At 39.3% G+C, this 18580-nt stretch overlaps 1 protein-coding gene across 7 annotated transcripts in view; it reads left to right on the top strand.

Annotated features, from left to right (window-relative positions):
* ERICH3 (glutamate rich 3) overlaps positions 1–18580 on the top strand; it is a 108934-nt gene that overhangs the window by 50476 nt on the left and 39878 nt on the right. For all 7 annotated transcript variants that reach the window (XM_040470655.1, XM_040470652.1, XM_040470653.1 and 4 more), the window contains 2 exons: positions 7868–8048; positions 15948–16134. In XM_040470655.1, the coding sequence (XP_040326589.1) occupies positions 7868–8048; positions 15948–16134 (368 nt within the window). The remainder of the gene's footprint in view (positions 1–7867; positions 8049–15947; positions 16135–18580) is intronic.

The raw sequence follows: 18580 nt of genomic DNA, 5'->3' as shown, positions 1-18580 counted from the left end.
CTAGTTACACTGCTTTTACAGAATCTGTGAGACTAGTTACACTGCTTTTATAGACTCTGTGAGACTAGTTACACTGTTTTTACAGAATCTGTGAGACTAGTTACACCGCTTTTACAGACTAGTTAGATTTTGCCCTGAGGTTTACCTCACACATCTGCAGATTTTTATGTTCTCACACAATATTGCTGGTCACCTCTATTAAAATGTGAATGGTTCCATAAATGGTGTATATAAATGTGAAAACATAAGCTTTTAAATAAGAAGCTACTTAATCATTATAGTTACTAATCTAAAAAAAAAGAAACAAGGTTTGTTTTTATTTTTTTATATGTTTTATGAAATAAAGGACAAAGAGCTTCTCCAGGCATGAACTAGTCTGGGCTTTCTCTGTATCTGGTCAAGGTCCCCTCCCTACCTCCTACAGTCCCCATGAGTCCTGTGCAATTACTGGTGCCTGACTGGTAGATTCTGCTTCCTCTTAAATTTGACCTGGTTTAGCCAGCTTCTCCATCCATTCAGTGAACGTATCTCATAAAGCATGACCTTTTTCCCAGTAATTTGGGCTCAAAATCTAGGATTCCTTCTTCTGTCTGCATCGCACATCAGTTAATTGCTAAGTCCTCCAGATCGGAAATATCCAATGGAAATACAATGCAAGCCACATATGCCATTTCAATGTCTCATAACTATACCAAAAAGGGTAAAAAGAAACATGTGAAATTAATTTTATTAACATATTGTATTTAATCAAGTGTATTCAACATATTATCATTTGAACATGTAATCAGTATGAGTTTTAATGAGCACTGTACAATGTTTTTCGTACTATGTCTTTGAAATTCAGTAAGCATTTTATATTTATGGTGCATCTCATTCAAATGAGCTGCCTTTCAAATGCCCAGCAGCCAAGTGGCTGCTGTCACAGACTGTACATCTCTAGCACCTGGACGGTGGTTCATGTGTCTGATAATCCCTTTCCCTTCTCAGTGCCACATCCCCGGGTCAGGGGCTGGCTACCTAACTCTTCACAGGGCTGTTGCAGTCATCTACATACTTCCATTATGCCTTTAAGTCAACAAATAGCTCAAGTTAGCTCTTATTGATTGTGACAAGCACTGTGCTAGGTGCTGAGGTTACCAAGATGAGTAAAGCCAAATCCTTATTCTCAGAAGTATTGCAGTATAGCAAGGGAGACAGAAATATCTACCATTAACCATGACACATTGTGGTGAGTATAGTCATAGTGGTATAAATAAAGCACAATGAAGGAAATACTCGCTTTGAGGAGATTGAAGAGCATTTCAGAGAGAAGATGACATTTGAAATGGGCTTTGAAAGAAGAGTAGGAAGCGAGCAGATGGACTCAGGGAGCAGAGGGTAAAAGGCAAGAAGGCGAAGCAAGAGCAAGCTGGGTCCATCTCAGTACTGACAGAACCTACATAATGCAATTAAATAAAACTTGATAGAATAGCTCCCAACATACTCCTCCCCTGATTAAAACCTTCACCAGCTTCTTTCCTAATGAAAGCAGGTACGTTTTCTGCTTCGTTGCTTTAAAATGTAGGTTTTATGATTATTCAGGTATGTTGAGACTTACAGATCAGGAGATGATTGTCATTGAAAGGACACTTTGCACTTAACAGTTCTCAAAAGGAAGGGGCATGCCATGTACGATAGTCAGGGTTCTATCCAGAATAAGGTTTGACCACATATCTGGGCACTGTGGCCCAGGTAAGCTGACAGATAAAACTAACCATCACATAAGTCATGCAGGACAACACAAGGCAGCACCAGGGTTGGTCAGGAGATTGGGAAGTGGGAGGGAAACATGGGCAAGAGCCTTTGTTGTGGTTTCTGAGAGAAGGAACAGGAAAGATGGGGTGAGCAGGTTTAGGATTGAACAGTATGAATAATTTCGACAGGCTCCAGAGTGTGGAAGCTGTCCTGAATTGTCTGGTCCTAGAGAAGGGGGTTCCAAGGGCAGGGGAATATTGACCCAGACTTTAAGAGCCAGGTCACAGAGGTAGGGGGAGGGTGGATGTGAGCTCTGGATTGGTTAGTTTGTACATGAAAAGCATGCTCCCAAGAAAGTCATTTACCCTCTCTAGGAATTAGTCTTGGGAGGGGTAGTTTCCCCAGAGTCAGTAAGGCTCCAGATGTCAAAACATCAGAATAAAAACATATGCTTATACACTGGCATTCAAGGACTCTCATATTTTGACTCCTTTCCAGCTTTCCGCTCCCATCCAAGCTAACCTGAGCTACTCCCTGGACCCTCAGCTGGTTGGCCCACCACTTCCCCACCTCTGATCTGTGTTTTTTTCTGTTATTACTTTCTGCCTGATGCTTACTCCCTTTTAAATCATCTATATAACTTTTTTCTTATTTAATTACCTTTGTTAGCTTTTAATAAAATAACATGTTTATGTTTATATTCAATGATGGCAGCGATGATTCTATCTTCCATTTGACGGACCCTAAGCATGTTCCAGGAGTTTTGCTCAGTGTTTTACATACATTTTCTCATTTAATACACACAATAAACTCAAGAAAGAGATGAGATAATTTATCCATATTAAAGATGAGGAAACTGAGGCAAGAAAGGTTAAATAATCTGGCCATCATCACATAACTAGTTAGTGGCAGACTAAGTGTATACACTCACTATACTTACAGTTAAGAGCCTGCATTTGTAATCCTCAAATCCATATTATATGGAATTTATCTACAAGTCTTTTTTCTCTCAAATCCTTGAAGATATTAATCACAATTGGTCAGGTGCTTCTTCAATGCAGAGATGTTCTTTTTCTATGAATTGCCTGTGAGTGCCTGAGATATAAGAAGGAGGTTATATCTTCTTTCTCATCTCTCCCAGTCCCTGTGAGAGGCCTTATGTTCTGTAGTGATTGCTATACATCCTAATAGGATCCCATCTCTTCCTCTCTTCAAAAGGATTTTGTGGGGCACCTGGCTAGCTCAGTCAGTTGAGCATCTGCCTCTTGATTTCAGCTCGGGTCATAATCCCAGGGTCATTGGATTGAGCCCCGAGTTGGGCTCTACACTGAGCATGAACCCTGCTTGGGATTCTCATTCTCTCTCTCTGTGCCCCTCTCCCTCACTCGTGCACTCTCTCTTTCTCTGTCTCTCTCTAAAATTAAAAAAAAAAAAAATGATTCTGTTACTTTCTTATGTCCCTTATATATTCTGCTTAGTATCAATATTCATGTACTTTTGTTAATTGTCACTTCTACTCCCAGATTATGAAGCTTGTTGAGGGCAGGCATTTGATTTCACTTACACTTAATCAAGTGTTTATTAGTATTGTGTTCATAAAGAGGTATTACCTTATTATCCATACAAAAAATTAAACTCTGAATTGTACTGTTTAGCTTATGGAAATATTATAGAAATAAATTATGCCTTTCAGACATAGATCCCTTTTCTTCAACAACAAATGAAGTCTAACAAATGTTAGCTTTGTGAGAGAGATTGCATATTTCCTTTGTTTGACTTACTTTAACTTTTTTTTTTTAATTTCCATTCTAGTCAACATATTATCTTGGTATTTTTTATTCTTGGTTTTCGTCACCAGTGGACTCAGATTTGAGAATGAAAAAGGAAAGCATCAGCATGATTTTAATATAGGATAATTCAACATATTTCACATAGGCTTGATTTATTTCAGGCACTTTACTTTAAAGAATGTTTTCGCTTAAAATTAACATCGCAGTTTGGTAACTGCATTACTAAAAAAGACTTTTAAAAAGGTGCAAAAGCCAGTCCAACTGGCAGACCTTGTAAGCTTTCCAGACTTTCTCACCAAAAGCAAAACGCAGCCAGATCTTTTCTACCTCTGAGCAGACTTACTGAATGTGTTCTGTTGAAGGAGACGAGGAAGGGAAGGTTCATGTGTCAACCCCACCTCCTCAAAATCTGGAGCTCTGATACCTCCAGAAGGGTTGAGGCATTGGGGGGCATGTCAGGAATAAGCCCCAGACATGCGATATAGTGGGAAGAAAAATGGGCAAGAGGAGAGGGAAAAGAGGAAGCATAACGAAAGCAAAGGAGGGAGGAGGAGAGAACAAGGAAACACCAGCATGAAAAGAAAGAGAAAGAGAGGAACCAAATGAATACTGTGAGAAGAGGTTTCCCTTACAACCAGCTGCTTCTTGAATCCTTAGGATACGAACATCGAACAATGGCACACTCTTAACTCTGGCTCACTTGGGAATTTTCTCTCCCTAAGACCTGAATCAGAGTCAACGTGCGGACTGCCTGCTACTCCTTATCCACGCTTTGAATCCATCTTTGTCATGGCTTAGTTACCAAAGGTGTTGTCTAACAGGCCCCTGTGAATCCGTTTTCATGATGTGGTACCTATCGCGTTCCTATAAATGCAGAAAGCTTCTGACTTAGGGCAGTGTCATCGTACTGGCACTGTAGCTTTTGTCTCAGCAAAGGAAAGAATGTGGAATCCCTAACTGTTCCATGGCTGTGTCCAGTCAGATCAATGTTTATTAGGCCCTTGCTAGGTGTCAGCACTGGCAAGACGCTGGGGGCATAAAGATCAGTAAGATACTGTCTTTATCTACTGACAGTGAGAGGGATACAGGGGAATGGTTTCACTGCCATGTGACTTACAGACTTATATAGGTGTGGAGATTAAAAGCATTTGGTAGTGTTCGGACCACTACAATTAGTGCAGCTGCTGGGCCTTTAAAGGTATCAAAAGAAATTGCAAATAGTTGAGAGATAGTAGAAGTTAAGAATATAAGACATTTTTTTGTTATTTGAGAAACGTTGGACCTTATCCCATGGATACTGAGAATCTTTGGAGGACTTCAAGCAAAAGAATCACGTAATCTATTTAGTGACAATAGATCACTGTGATACCACAGAGGAAGGAGGTTTTGAGAGACATCAGGCTAGAAATAGGGAGACCAGCAAATAGAGTAACATCTCAGTTTTCTTGGAACAGTTCAAATTTGTGTTTGTTTTTTTCTAGTATAATTATTAGTAATACCTCTTTCACTGTGCCTCCCAGTTTGGATGATAAATTCTGTGGCCGCTCTACTAACTACAGATTTATCCCAATGGCCTGGAAAAAGACTCTATGGTGCTTGGAGTTCATCAGGTCTTGGCTAAGTGGATGAAGAGGAGTGACTGCCCAACGCTATCAGCAAGAACAGGCCCGTTGATCCCCTTAGAGTCTCTTAAGTCCACCTCTCACTCAGGCCTGAGCAGAGATAAAAGAGGGCCCAGTGAGCATTTAGTATATATATATATATATATATATATATATATATATATATATGTATATATATTAAATTTATTCATTTTTGAGAGAGAGAGGGACAGGGAAGGGCAGAGAGAGAGGGGGACAGAATCCCAAGCAGGCTCCACACTGTCAGCACAGAGCCCAATGTGGGGCTGTATGTCCAGAACCATGAGATCATGACCTGAGCTGAAATCAAGAGTCAGACGCTTAACCAACTGAGCCACCCAGGTGCCCCTGAAAATTGAGTATATTAATTGAATGCTAAATATTATACATATGTGATGGCTGACTAGTTAACCACTCAACGAGCATGCTGTTTATTTGTCAGCTCAGATTATACTTGCCTGAGATAGCTGGAAAGAAATGAGAAGGAAAGTCGTAAGCAAGTGGTACAGGAAGTAAGAAAGATAACCCTTAGTTGTGCAAGGGCATGAGGCCCTGCTCTGGTTCCTGAAATGGAACTGAATGTTCATGGAAGGTTTTGATACTTGCTTGAAGACAGCATAAAGGGCCGTGAAACCTTGTTAAAGTTTCATCAGCCTGGGTCCTTATAACCTTGGAAGATGGTAAGTATAGAGGCAATTGAGTCAACTGAAGGAAACAATTATTCATTTCCTACTGCACGTATTTAATCACGAGCTGTCACTCGGGCCTCCTGTTAAAATCCAAAAAAGGTTACTTGGTGGCAATAATTGGGGAATATTTTTTAAAAGAATGAAGTAACTAGACCCAGGAGAAAAGAGATGTTATCAGGAACACATTTTGGCAGGAAAAAAAAAATGAGTAAGAATAAATGAAAAAGGTGAAGAGCTGTCATTTCCTTTATTTTATTTTTAAACATTTCAACTTCCACTTTCTCATTTTGTACATATGAGGCAGGCCTTTCCTCCACCATAATCTCACTATTACCTTGCATTTATATAGAGCTTATCTCCCAGAAGCTCACAGGGCTACTTCTGAATCTATGCCACGTTAGAAAGTATTGCTTAACAAAAAGGAGATGCTCTTATTTAATCGTCATATCATTAAATGTTCTAGTGGGAGCTTGGAACTGGATTTGCTGTAGGCGGGTGATTGTGCACTGGGCCGCACAAGTGCATGTCACAGCTCCACAGCTACCCGGGCCAGAGCAAACGTGGCATGCTTTTGCAACTTGGAGTCAGGCCTGCCATCACCCCTTTGCTTTCCACTGTGACTCAGAGAGATGTTTCTAATCTGCAAAGAATTATCCAGGTTGCTGATTTACCTTCATGGCTACTGATGTTCCTGAAATATTTCTGGTGATTACCTCTCTATTTGGGAGCTCTGTCTGCCATAGGCAAGACCATTTGCTTAAATTTTAAATCTTGGGATTCCTTCCCCATTTATACTTTTCAGACTGTCATTTGCAGAATTTCATTTAATCAGATGTACTTCCTCTGGTTTTTGCTTCAGAGAAATGGAATTGAATGAGGAAAAAAGAATCCTCTGAAGTGGAAGAGGATGGATTTGGAGATGGAAATATTTTAGGAGTTCCTTCAGAAATTTTTGTTGTAGCTTTGTTATTTAAAAAAAAAATGCATGTTTCCAAGGCATTCGTAATTCAGTGAAATCAAACTTAAATAATTGCTTTGAGTTCAGTGAAAGTTGGTCTCTTCACATTTTCCATTTAGCTGAAAATTGATTTTCAGAAAAGTGAAGTAGATTAAAATTATTGCCTGGCCTCTGTATAATTCTTGAGCTGACAGTATTTTTACATGACTATTTCTCTGTCTCCTCCTCTTCCTTTTTCTGCTTCTCTTTCCTCATATTCCTCTTAGAGATTAAACTCTTTGCTCATTCATTATTGTGAAAATCGAATACAAACTAGGAGGCAAGAAAAAGGACATTTCTTTCCATCTCTGGCATATCAATTTATTGTTTATGTTCTAAATTTGTGAACACCATAGAACAGCCTTTTTTGATTGGGTGTACTGTTTGATATTAAAAATAACACTAATAATGTTGGTTTTTCATTGAACTGAATGTCTCCTGTAAAACTGGAGAGTCCTAGGCATATAGCACATGTCTCTAATCCCCAGAGCAACCGTAGAAGGAATCGGACATGTGCCGGCCCCCTCTCACATAGAAGATCACGGAAGGATATATTGTCAGTGCTCAAGTATAAAGATGAAGCACTCAATTGCAAAGACAGTTGCTAAATCACAAAATCAATTCAAGTTAGAACAAAACTATGCCACCGGTATTTGATTATTTTGATTTGAATTTCGATTCAAGAATCAGCTAAAAGAACCAAGAGCAGTTTCATCTTGGCATCACTGGTATTTTCATTGTATGTAAAATACATACACAACTAAAATAAAAAGTGACAAACTTTGTCCAGACCCCTGGCATTTACATGAAAAATATAAACCCAAAATGCATGTAATTATTAGAGCGATTTGTTTTGTAATGGGCTTGACTTTTTGTGCACTGCGAAGGTTGACATTTTACAAAGGTTTTGTTGCTAGGTACATAAAACGAGCCTTCTCTACTCCTCGTATTACAGTACCATTACCCTCTGATTAGAAGGTAATTAATTAATAAGTCCCCTTCTTTTGTTTACTCTAGGATTCAAGAAAGGTTCACAGAACACCACTGCATAGTAATGCAGCTATTACAATGATCTATTTGGGGAAAAACGTGCACCTATCTCATGATCACCCAGACTTCCGGGATGAAATAAAAGTTTATCAACAACACTGTGGTGGGGAAAACCTTTGTGTTTACAAAGGCAAACTACTTGAAAAAGGTACACATGAAATGTGAATTTTTTTTAAGTTGCTTGAGGTTGATGCTATAGATAAGCTATCGTTGATATAATATCAAAATGACTTCAATCACTCTATGAAATTATGCATATCCAGGGACTTATAAACCAGCTGCCTAAAAGTAAATCTAGATTTACTGCTCCGTGATTGAAACCGAAGCAGCAATTACTCTTGAAGATTGTGGAAGAAAGAATTTGGAGTGATTTAACCCACTAACAGATTAATTTTGGGATAGAGATATATGATCATTAAAATGTTGCACGAATAAACTGTCCCCCAAATTACAAGTTAACTATTTGGCCTGCCATAATGAATTATATCACACATTATTCTAAGGGAAAAATACCAGATTGGCAATTTGTTCTTTAGAAAAATGTTGAGATAAAATCACAAATCCAATAAACTTCAGGGTGAATCACACCTAAATAACTTGGTGCAGAATTTGGCTAGATGGATTTTAGTACATTTCTGCTTTCATTTGATCATAAATCCATGTTTCTTACCATAAGATAATTTTTATATCCAATACAGGGTTTCTCATATTGTACTGAAATGGTTTTCATCAATATTTAGTTCTTTGGAGTAGCAGTTAAAAGGATGAGGATAGGGGCGCCTGGGTGGCACAGTCGGTTAAGCGTCCGACTTCAGCCAGGTCACGATCTCGCGGTCCGTGAGTTCGAGCCCCGCGTCAGGCTCTGGGCTGATGGCTCAGAGCCTGGAGCCTGTTTCCGATTCTGTGTCTCCCTCTCTCTCTGCCCCTCCCTCGTTCATGCTCTGTCTCTCTCTATCCCCAAAAAAATAAATAAAAAAACGGTGAAAAAAAAACTTATTTAAAAGGATGAGGATATAATATAGGATTATATTTGTTATTTCCTTGCTTAAGAAACTCTGTTTAGAAAGTTATTGTATTTTTACTAACTGAAAGAAATATTTACACTTGGGCAATCTCGATATAGGTTTAGGGAGTCTTAGGAATTGGGGGCAAGCATGGAATTATTACTTTTGGCTTTTCTGATTTCCCTCATCACTCAAAAATAATGACTATTAATTTTAAAAATTTCAGGTACTTAAAAAGAAACTATACAGATTTAAGGATTACATATATAAAACTTTCCAACGTAAAAAAAAAAAAAAGAATAAACACTTGAATGTTAGTTTTAATGTTTACTTTATAAAGATTTGTAAAACTTACAAAAAATAATCCTCAGTATATTCTAGAAATGATTTTTCCTCATTTTCTCTACTTTGCTGAAATGTAATTTACTTTGTCATTCTTTCATAGCATTTGAAAGTCCATTCCTTTCACTTTGTAGGTGAGGAAAATGAGGAGACCAGAGATATAGTGGCTTCGTATGGTCTGGGGCATGGTCAAGAGCAGATACCGGGCCTCTGAATTGGTGCAGGATCCTTGCTCAGTTAGCGATCAGTGCAAAGGGTCCTACGTTTTCATGATATGAGTGGCATGAAACCCCTAATGATAGTGGCAGAGACAGACTTATTTTTTGAAAGTGTGACTTTCAACTATTAATTTAGAAGAACAGCTGAAATTAGCTATAGTCTATAATTGGAACAAATGCAATGAAACTTTTCCTGGGTCTTGGATCACGCTTTATTTCAGACAATGCCTACATGCCTTTCTGCCCACTGGAAAACATGGTACATACAAATGAAACAAAAACAAGAAGCGGGGAGCTGAATGCTTCTCTGGGAGATGATACATACTCTGTAGGAACGGTGCAAAACTAGTAAGGGAGAGTGTGACTTGGCTAAGTGTTGTTTTGCATACATATCGATCCTGGGACTGACTTTTGTTGTGTCACTCGATGGACTTGAATAATAGGATGGAATGGGAGCTTAAATAATTGAATCCTGTCCACACAATAATTTTGTCTCAGCTTGCCCTTTGATTGCCAGGAAAGTAATTGTTCAAAATTGAAAAGTTGGTTGGCTCAGAGTTGACTTGCGGTTCAGCAATCTTAGCAATTTAGCTGGACTGAAAAGAATCTGCCCGTTTTTACAAATCAAAGCTGTGCATGATTCAGTGAAATGTGAATAGGTTTTTAGAAGAGTTCTGTTTAAAAAAAAAGGCGTTTAACGTTCTGCTTGGAGCAGTAAACTAATTAAAAATGTGGCATTCGTTAATTTGTCTTGCTTTGGGATGAGAAATAACAATAAAATTAATTATTTAGGAGTGTGGCAAGTGCATCTTTTATTCCCACAGTAATTCATTGATGTCTTACAGTTTGAGTTTAGATATCAAGCCACATATTGATTGTTAGGTACACCTATGAAGTCACGGACTCTTTCTGCTGCTTGTAAAGAGTCTGGTTCTTCACAGGCATTTTTATTTACCATGTTCATCCTTTCAAACAAGGAAAACCTTGGCCTCCTGGGTTCATGTGGAATCAAAGAGCAAAATAACTTTTTTTTTTTTCTGGGCCCCTTATAATCCCTTCCTTTTCTGCCCCATTTTCCCATATTTTCATAACCTGCTGTACTGATTTGTGCATTCCTCATTACTCCCTCACAAACCGGTGGCGCTGCCGTGTCCCCACCCCCATGCTGTTAGCTTGTCTCTTCTGGTGCTATTTCCTTTGTCTGAAATAGGACAAAGGATTTTAAATTCAAAATAGGATTTTAAATTCAAATCGTACCCATCTTTTAAGAATCAGATTGAGGCTGTGAGGCTTTCTCAGCTGACTTCTACCGTTTTATCCCTCCCTCCATGGCTCTGGCTCTTAGTCTCCACCGAAAACTGAACATTTCATTACACTGTGACTTAGAGTAACTGTGTTTTTATTTTTCTTTTACTTGTTATATATATTGAGTTTTTAGTTTTTACTGAGGTGTAACTTATATTCCATAAAATTCATCTATTGAGTGTACAATTCATTGAGTTTTAAACATTTTTATAGGGTCGTGCAGCTATGATCACAAACCAGTTTCAGAATATCTCTATCACTTCAGAAAGTTCCTTTGTGCCCATTGGCAAAGAATCCTCACTCTTTGTAGCCAGCCTCAGGCAGCCACTGATCTGCTTCCGATCTCTACGAATATGCCTTTTCTGAACATTTCATATCAATGAAGTCACACAATAGGCAGTATTTGTGTCTTGCTTTTTCACTTAGCATAATGTTTCTGAGAGTCGTCTAATTCATACCATTTATCAATAATTGTTCTCTTGTGCCACTGAATGTATTCCACTACATGGACATTCGTACTATTTCTAATTCGGTTTTTGTTTGTTTAAGTTTATTTTATGTTTGTTTATTTATTTATTTTGAGAGAGAGAGCGTGCACGCAGGGGAGGGGCAGAGAGAGAGAGGGAGAGAGAATCCCAAACAAACTCACGCCCTTCAGCCACTTAACCGACTGAGCCACCCAGGTGCCCCTACAAATACAAGTTTTTGTGCAGACATCTGGTCATGTCTCTTGAGTAGATTCCTAGAGGTGGATTTGATGGCCTTTTTTTTCCTGAGTAAGGGTCACACTTTTCTGTTTTTTACATACATGTTCTTTGATTTTTGTTGTTGTTGTTGAAAACAGAATAGTTTCGATCATATAGCAGCTGTGGATTCTAGATTCTGACTTTTCCCACTTGAAGGTTATTGTTCTTGCTGTTTTTGTTGTTCTTTAGTAACTTCTCTGAAACAAATCTGTGAAATCCATGCCCCCTCTCCTTGGTAGACAGCCAGTGTGATGTCTCTGCTCAGATTTTATCTATTTTTATTTTTCAGCTGGTCTCTTAGGGTTATCCCTGTGTTTTCATAGTGTATTGATCATCTAGTGATTTGTCAGAAGTTGTGTTCAAACACTTTGAACCACTACAGCCTCCAACTTCTGCTGGTGGATCTCTTTGTAGATGAATTAGTTTCCTGGGGCTAATGTAACAAATCCTCAAAACTAGTGGCTTAAGACAGCAGAAATTTAACTCTCTCACAGTTCTGGAGGGCAGAAGTCTAAAATCAGGTATTAGCAGGGCCATACTCCATCTAGCAGCTCTAGGGGAGAATCTTCCCTTGACTCTTCCATCTCCTGGCAATTCCATTTCTGTATCTGTCCTCACATGTCATTCTTCTCTGTGTCTCTGTCAGTGTTGGGTCCTCTTCTTCTAAGGACATCCGTCATTGGATTTGTTTGATAAAACAAATCCAACATAGTTTCATCTTTACCCTTCACTACTTATCCAAAGAAATAAGAAACCATACCCAAATAAGGTTACATTCTGAGTTTCTGGGTGGTCATGGATTTTTATTTTTATTTTTTAAAGATGTTTACTTATTTATTTTGAGAGAAAGAGAGAAAGAGAGAGAGAGAGAGAGAGAGAGAGAGAGAGAGAGAGCATGAGCAGGGGAGGGGCAGAGGGAAAGGAGAAAGAATCCCAAGCCATAACATGGGGCTTATTCCTATGAATCCTGAGATAATGACCTGAGCTGAAACCAAGAGTTGGACGTTCAACCGACTGAGTTGCACACACCCCAGTCATGGATTTTTAGAGGGCAATATTCAACCCACTGTAACGGGTTCAGGAGTACAAAGTTCAGGCAGTTTTCAAGTCTGCTTTAACTTTTATTTTCCACCAGGCTTTCTTGTGTTTTCTTTGTTCACAGATGGAAGCTCTGAGCAGGTCAGGGATGTGTGAATAGGTTGGGTCTACTCCAATCCATGCCACTTCCCGTTAGCTGGGGATGTGTTGAGAGCTTATTGAATGTGTCTATAATTGCCTTATGGCCCGCATCTCCCTGTTAAATTTCTGACTAGTCCACTGGCCTGCTGCTTGCCCTAATTAAAAATACAGTCTCAGCTAGCAGAATCCCTGACCTTCCACGTTAGCTTGCCTCCAAGATTGCTACTTATTACTGGTAATGCTACTGGCCAAGGAGTTTTTGTTTTCTGCTCCCAATGAAGCCAGCCCCCACTGACAGTGAAGCTGCTGGTTATTTCTGGCCTGCCCTACCATATTAGAACGAGGCGATGAAATGGTGGCGGGGTGGGGTGGGGAGCAGCCCCAGGCAAGAATGCCTCAGACTCCCTCTGTTCTTACATAAAATTCAGTCATTTTTGATGAATAACTGCTGCTCAGTTTGTTTTAAGTCTTTGGCCCATTTTTAGAGACAAAATTTTAAGGGGAGAGGATTTGGTGACCTCACTCCAGAAAGCTGGTCTATTATTTTCATCTCTCCTGCTAAATTATAACTTCTTGAGGGAGGAGACCATATTTGATATTTTTTTGGTATTTTAGTTTCTCTTTAGTGCCTAAAACAGTGTGAACCACTGCCAGTCCACAATGAATAACCACGTTTTACAAATAGTCTGGAATGCCTTCTAACATTAGACATTATATAATCCTTAATTAAGACTACTCTGCAGACTGGGTCACTCCCTCCACCCCACTCCTTCACCCCCATCCCCGGCCATCCTCATTTTATAGATAAGAATTCTGAAATGCAGCAAAATTAAATGACTTACCAATGGACACTCAACTTGTAAGGGAAGAACTAGGACATGGACCCAAATCTTCTGACTTCTGTTTTATATTCATTCCATCATTTCACACAGAAACCATTAAGTCAGGGTTGCCAAGCATCAATAAATTTTAAAATGTAAAATTAGGGGCACCTGGGTGGCTTAGTCAATTAAGTGTACGACTTTGGCTCAAGTCATGATCTCATGGTTCGTGGGTTCGAGCCCCACATTGGACTCTGCTGACAGCTCAGAGCCTGGAGCCTGTTTCAGATTCTGTGTCTCCCTCTCTCTGCCCCTCCCCCACTTGCATTCTCTCTCTCTCTCTCTCTCTCTCTCTCGCTTTCAAAAATAAACATTAAAAAAACTAAAATATAAAATTAAAAAATAGATAACAAGGAAAGAAAAGCAGATGGTGTCAATTCTTGTTCAGTAAGTTTGGGGAAAAAAAATGAAAGAAATGAAATAATAGGTGGATGTGCTCTCTAGCCAAATGAGTACAAAATGGAAAGGCAGTCATGTCTAGCAGTTCATCTCCTATGCCCGTTCTCAGCATTTCATTGCCTATACCCTCTTCCCAGGCTGGGAACTTAGGTAGTTACAGTGTGATGCTGCAGCAGAATAGATCATTGTTACATGAATGTCCCATTCAAATTTCGGTATAGAAAGCAGCCAAACTAGCTTTCTAGTCAATACGTAGGAGCCCATGTGTCGTTTAGAAGAGTGGATTTTTATGAACTTTTTTAAAAAAATGGTTTATTAATTTCGAGAGAGAGAAAGAGAGAGAGGAGCAGCGGGGGAGGGGCAGAGAGAGAGGGAGAGAGGATCCCAAATCCTATGCAGGCTCTGCACTGTCAGCACAGAGCCCAATGCTGAGGCCCAGGAAACCAGGAGATCGTGACCTGAGCCAAACTCAAGAGTCAGATGCTTAACCTACTGAGCCACTCGGGCACCCAAAGACAAGTAGATTTTTAAATCTGTTGTATTTTAGTTTCCCTAGACAATAACTTTTCAATTTTCTCCTCCCTAGTGTGTTTAATTTTGCATCACAAATACTAAGGTGTAAATAATGGAATTACTTTTTCAATAATTCTGTTCTTTATACAAGTTGCATCTGATTTAGACTTTTTTTTAGGGGCAGAACGTGGTCCAAACATAGTATTTCTAGATGACAGTGAAAGAAACAGGTTAAAGTAATAATGAATTAATTATTTATCGGGGGCCTCCTATGCCATTGTCCTGGGATCTGGGGAAACAAAGGTGAGGAAGATGAGTTCCAGCTCTCATGGATTTCACAAGCATGCAGGTCACAGACATCCACTTCAGGGCTCTCAAGGTATGGTCCTTGAACCAGAATCGCAAGCATCACCTGGCAACCTGATAGAAATGCAAATTCTTGGGCCCTACTGAATCAGAAACGCTGGCAGGAAGCCCAGCAATCTGCGTTATAATAAGCCTTTCAGGGTATTCTGATGCACACTAGTTTGAGAAGCAGCAGTACAGCCAAATTTTTACTATACATTGAAATACTGCAATAACAAGAAAGGTGTACATGCAGAGAGATTAAATGATCAACCCCATTATTAGTGCAAGTGGAAGAGTCCAGGGAGCCTTCTTTTGTAGGAAGTAACATTAGAAGTGTCATGAGAAGAAGGTTTCTGAGTCATTCTGTAGAATAGGGTTTTCTTAGATCTAGAATTTGGGCTCTCTAAGGTGAAACCTTTTCAAAGAGCATTATAAAGACTTGGAATGATTAAAAATTACTAATTATGAGCAGTGGTTCTTAATTTATTGGTGGGACTTTTGGGTGGGTGGGGGAGCAAGTGGGGGAAACCAATCCAGGCAGAATCGAGAACGAATTAGAGATGGAATAACTCCCCCTCCTCCATATGTATTAGGCTGTTTCAAGTCACAGCTAAAAATACAAATTTATTTAAAAGCATTACTGAACTCACAGTAACTGTTTGTCATATACTTTAACAGTAGCTAACATAGCAAGATGGACTCAAGAGAGATATTTGGACTCAAATACTAACTGTCCTACTTACTGTATGATCTTGGAGAAATTACTGAGTCCTCCTAAACTTTAATTTCTGCATATAACTAGTGATAATAACATTCTCATTTCATGTGGTTGTTGAGAAATAACACACCTAAGATCATCAGGCAGAATGCCCGGCCATAGTAAGAGCTCATATAATGTTATTATTTTATTACAAATCAGACTTTTATAATGCCTTGGAGTTTTTATTGTAAATAAAAGTAATAGAAGGTGTTCTTATGATTAAAAATTGTCCTCAAGTTAAAAAGGTGATCTAGAGCGTACTATTGTACTTATCTAATAGAAAACGGTGATTTTGAACATATTAGTCCAAAGTCGGTTGCTTTCACTGATGTATTTACTTTTTTAATTCCAGAGACCTTTCAGTTTATTTCCAAAAGGCACCATGGTTTCCCCTTCAGTCTCACCTTTTTCCTGAATGGGATGCAAGTGAACAGGTTGAGCTCCTGCTGTGAATATAAGCATCGGAAAGGTTCCAGACTTGGAGGCAAACGAGGCTACTTTGGGTTTGTGTGCGTGGAGAGATCATCTCCTTGCTACAAGTATGGAAACAAATGTCCTCTGGTAGAGGGCAAGTCTTGCTACATTTTTCTTTTCATGCTTCTACTGATGCATTTCTCAGCACAGTCTGTTAACAAAGATATCAGTGTAGATGAGCCTAAAATGTCTAAGTTAAAGGTTGCTTATTATAACCAGGTATGTTGTATTTGAAATTATAAGATATGAATTAGATTTCCAGATGCATTATATAATGGGGGTAAAAGCTGGTGGTGTTTCAAAGTCTGTCTGTCTGTCTGTCTCTCTCTCCCTTTCTCATACTGCTTTAAATTCTGTTTCTGAAGTGAAGGAGAAAGGGTGTTTTATTCTCAGTCTTCTTAGGAACTGGTTGGGGAATTCCCGAGCATGTGTCTTGTATGGTTGGGTATTACAGGTCATACCAGAGGTGTGCTTCATTATGGTGTGGCCCGGTTATCATTCTCATGCCCCTGGTTTTAATCTCAGACATAATGAAATGCCTGGTTTTTATCTCAGGTATGATAAAAGGTCAATTTTGACTGTTGTTTACCAGCTTTCATATTGGACATTCTGTTTGAAATTAGGACACTTACGTGCGGGCTTTCTTTAATTTTTTTTCTGAATGTACTCATGGAGAATTAATGTATGCCAAGCTAGAAAATAGGAGTGAACCAACCAAAGTTCCTGCTCTCATAGAGCCCATTCTAATGGGGGAAAGCAAATAGCAAGTAAACCAATTAATAGGTGCCAGATGGCATTAAGAGTGTTGAACTCAGGGGCGCCTGGGTGGCGCAGTCGGTTAAGCGTCCGACTTCAGCCAGGTCACGATCTCGCGGTCCGTGAGTTCGAGCCCCGCGTTGGGCTCTGGGCTGATGGCTCAGAGCCTGGAGCCTGTTTCCGATTCTGTGTCTCCCTCTCTCTCTGCCCCTCCCCCGTTCATGCTCTGTCTCTCTCTGTCCCAAAAAAATAATAAATAAACGTTAAAAAAAAAAAAAAAAAGAGTGTTGAACACAAAGCAGGGAAGTGAGATACGTGGAGTTAAGGGGAACAAGGGGCAGAAGGTGGTACTATTTTATCTAGGATGATCAGGAAAGGCCTCTTTGATGTCTTTTGAGCAGAAATCAGAAAAAATAGTTTACTAAATAGTTTTTCCCTAAATAGTCCCTTTAAAAGGTTTTTGAAGTAGAAGAAAAGAATATACAAAGAGCATGAGACAGGAGCATGCTTGGTGTGCTTAAGCTAGTGTAGCCAGAGCAAAAGTAAGGGATAGGACAATAATAGAAGGCGAGATTAGAGGGACAGTAGGGCCAAGACATGGAACATCCTAAAGTGATTGCAAAGATTTTGACTTTTTCTAAGCGAGATGCAAAGCTTCTAAGGTAGGTTTTGAGCAATGACCTGCCTTGATTTGACTGTAGCTCCTATGGGAAAAATAAACAAGGGGGTGGGGGCAAGGGAAGAGTGGAAACTAATTTAATCCAGAGGAGAGAGAATGGTAGAGTTAGAAGTGATTGGGTTCTAGATATATTTTGAAAGTAGAGTCCACAGGATTTATCGATGGATTGGATGCAAGGCGTGAGATAAAAAGCAGAGTTAAAGGTGATTGAAAAGCTTTTGTTCTGAACAACTGCAAAAATGTCCAATTAACATGTACTAAGATGGAGAAGACTGTGAAAGAAGCAGGTTTGGGAGTGAAATTAAGGGATATTGATTTGGGGTACATTAAATGTAAGACGTCTATGAGTATGCAAGCAGAGATGTTAATTAAGTGTTTGAATATGTGAATCTGGGGTCCGGTGAGAGGTCCAGGCTGGAGATATAAATTTGAGAATGGTTTGCATGTAGATGGCATTTAAACTCATAAGATGGGATGGGATTGTTTAAGAATTGAATGCAGATAGAGATGTCTGGTGTCCAGGTCACTCCAGTTTAAAGATGAAGGAGATAAAGAGGAACTGGAAAAAGGCCTAAGAAGGAAGGCAAGGGATTACAAAGAGAACGCCAAGAACATGGTGTCCTGGAAATGAACAGAGAACAGCATAATCAACTAGGTCAAATGTGTGTATATGTGAAGTAAAATGAAGTCTGAGGATTGAGTATGATTTGGTAATGTGGTGGTTATTGGTGACCTTGACACAGATTATTGTAGTGAAGTATTAGGAAAGCAAATTTGACTGGAGTGGGTTTCACAAATAATTGGAGTAGAGGTAAAGCCAGAGAATACAGATTACTCTTTTTAAAGAATTTTGCTATAAAAGATGTCAATTGGGTGACAGCCAGGAAGGAAGATGTAAGGGCCAAAGGGGGCTTTTTAGTTTTTAAGGTGGGAGATATAGTAATATGTTATATGTGATAGATAGAATTGATACACTAGAGAGAGATATCAAAAATCAAAAAAAGAATTTGAACAAGCATGACATGGAGGGAGAAATTGCTGGAGCAAGGGCTTGAGTGGACGAGAGGAGGTGGGAT

Source organism: Herpailurus yagouaroundi, unplaced genomic scaffold, assembly GCF_014898765.1.
Source record: "Herpailurus yagouaroundi ecotype Mexico unplaced genomic scaffold, PumYag 77, whole genome shotgun sequence".
Classification (NCBI taxonomy): Eukaryota; Metazoa; Chordata; class Mammalia; order Carnivora; family Felidae; genus Herpailurus; species Herpailurus yagouaroundi.
The sequence above is the reverse complement of the archived record's forward strand: the minus strand, read 5'-3'. Positions and strand labels throughout refer to the sequence as shown.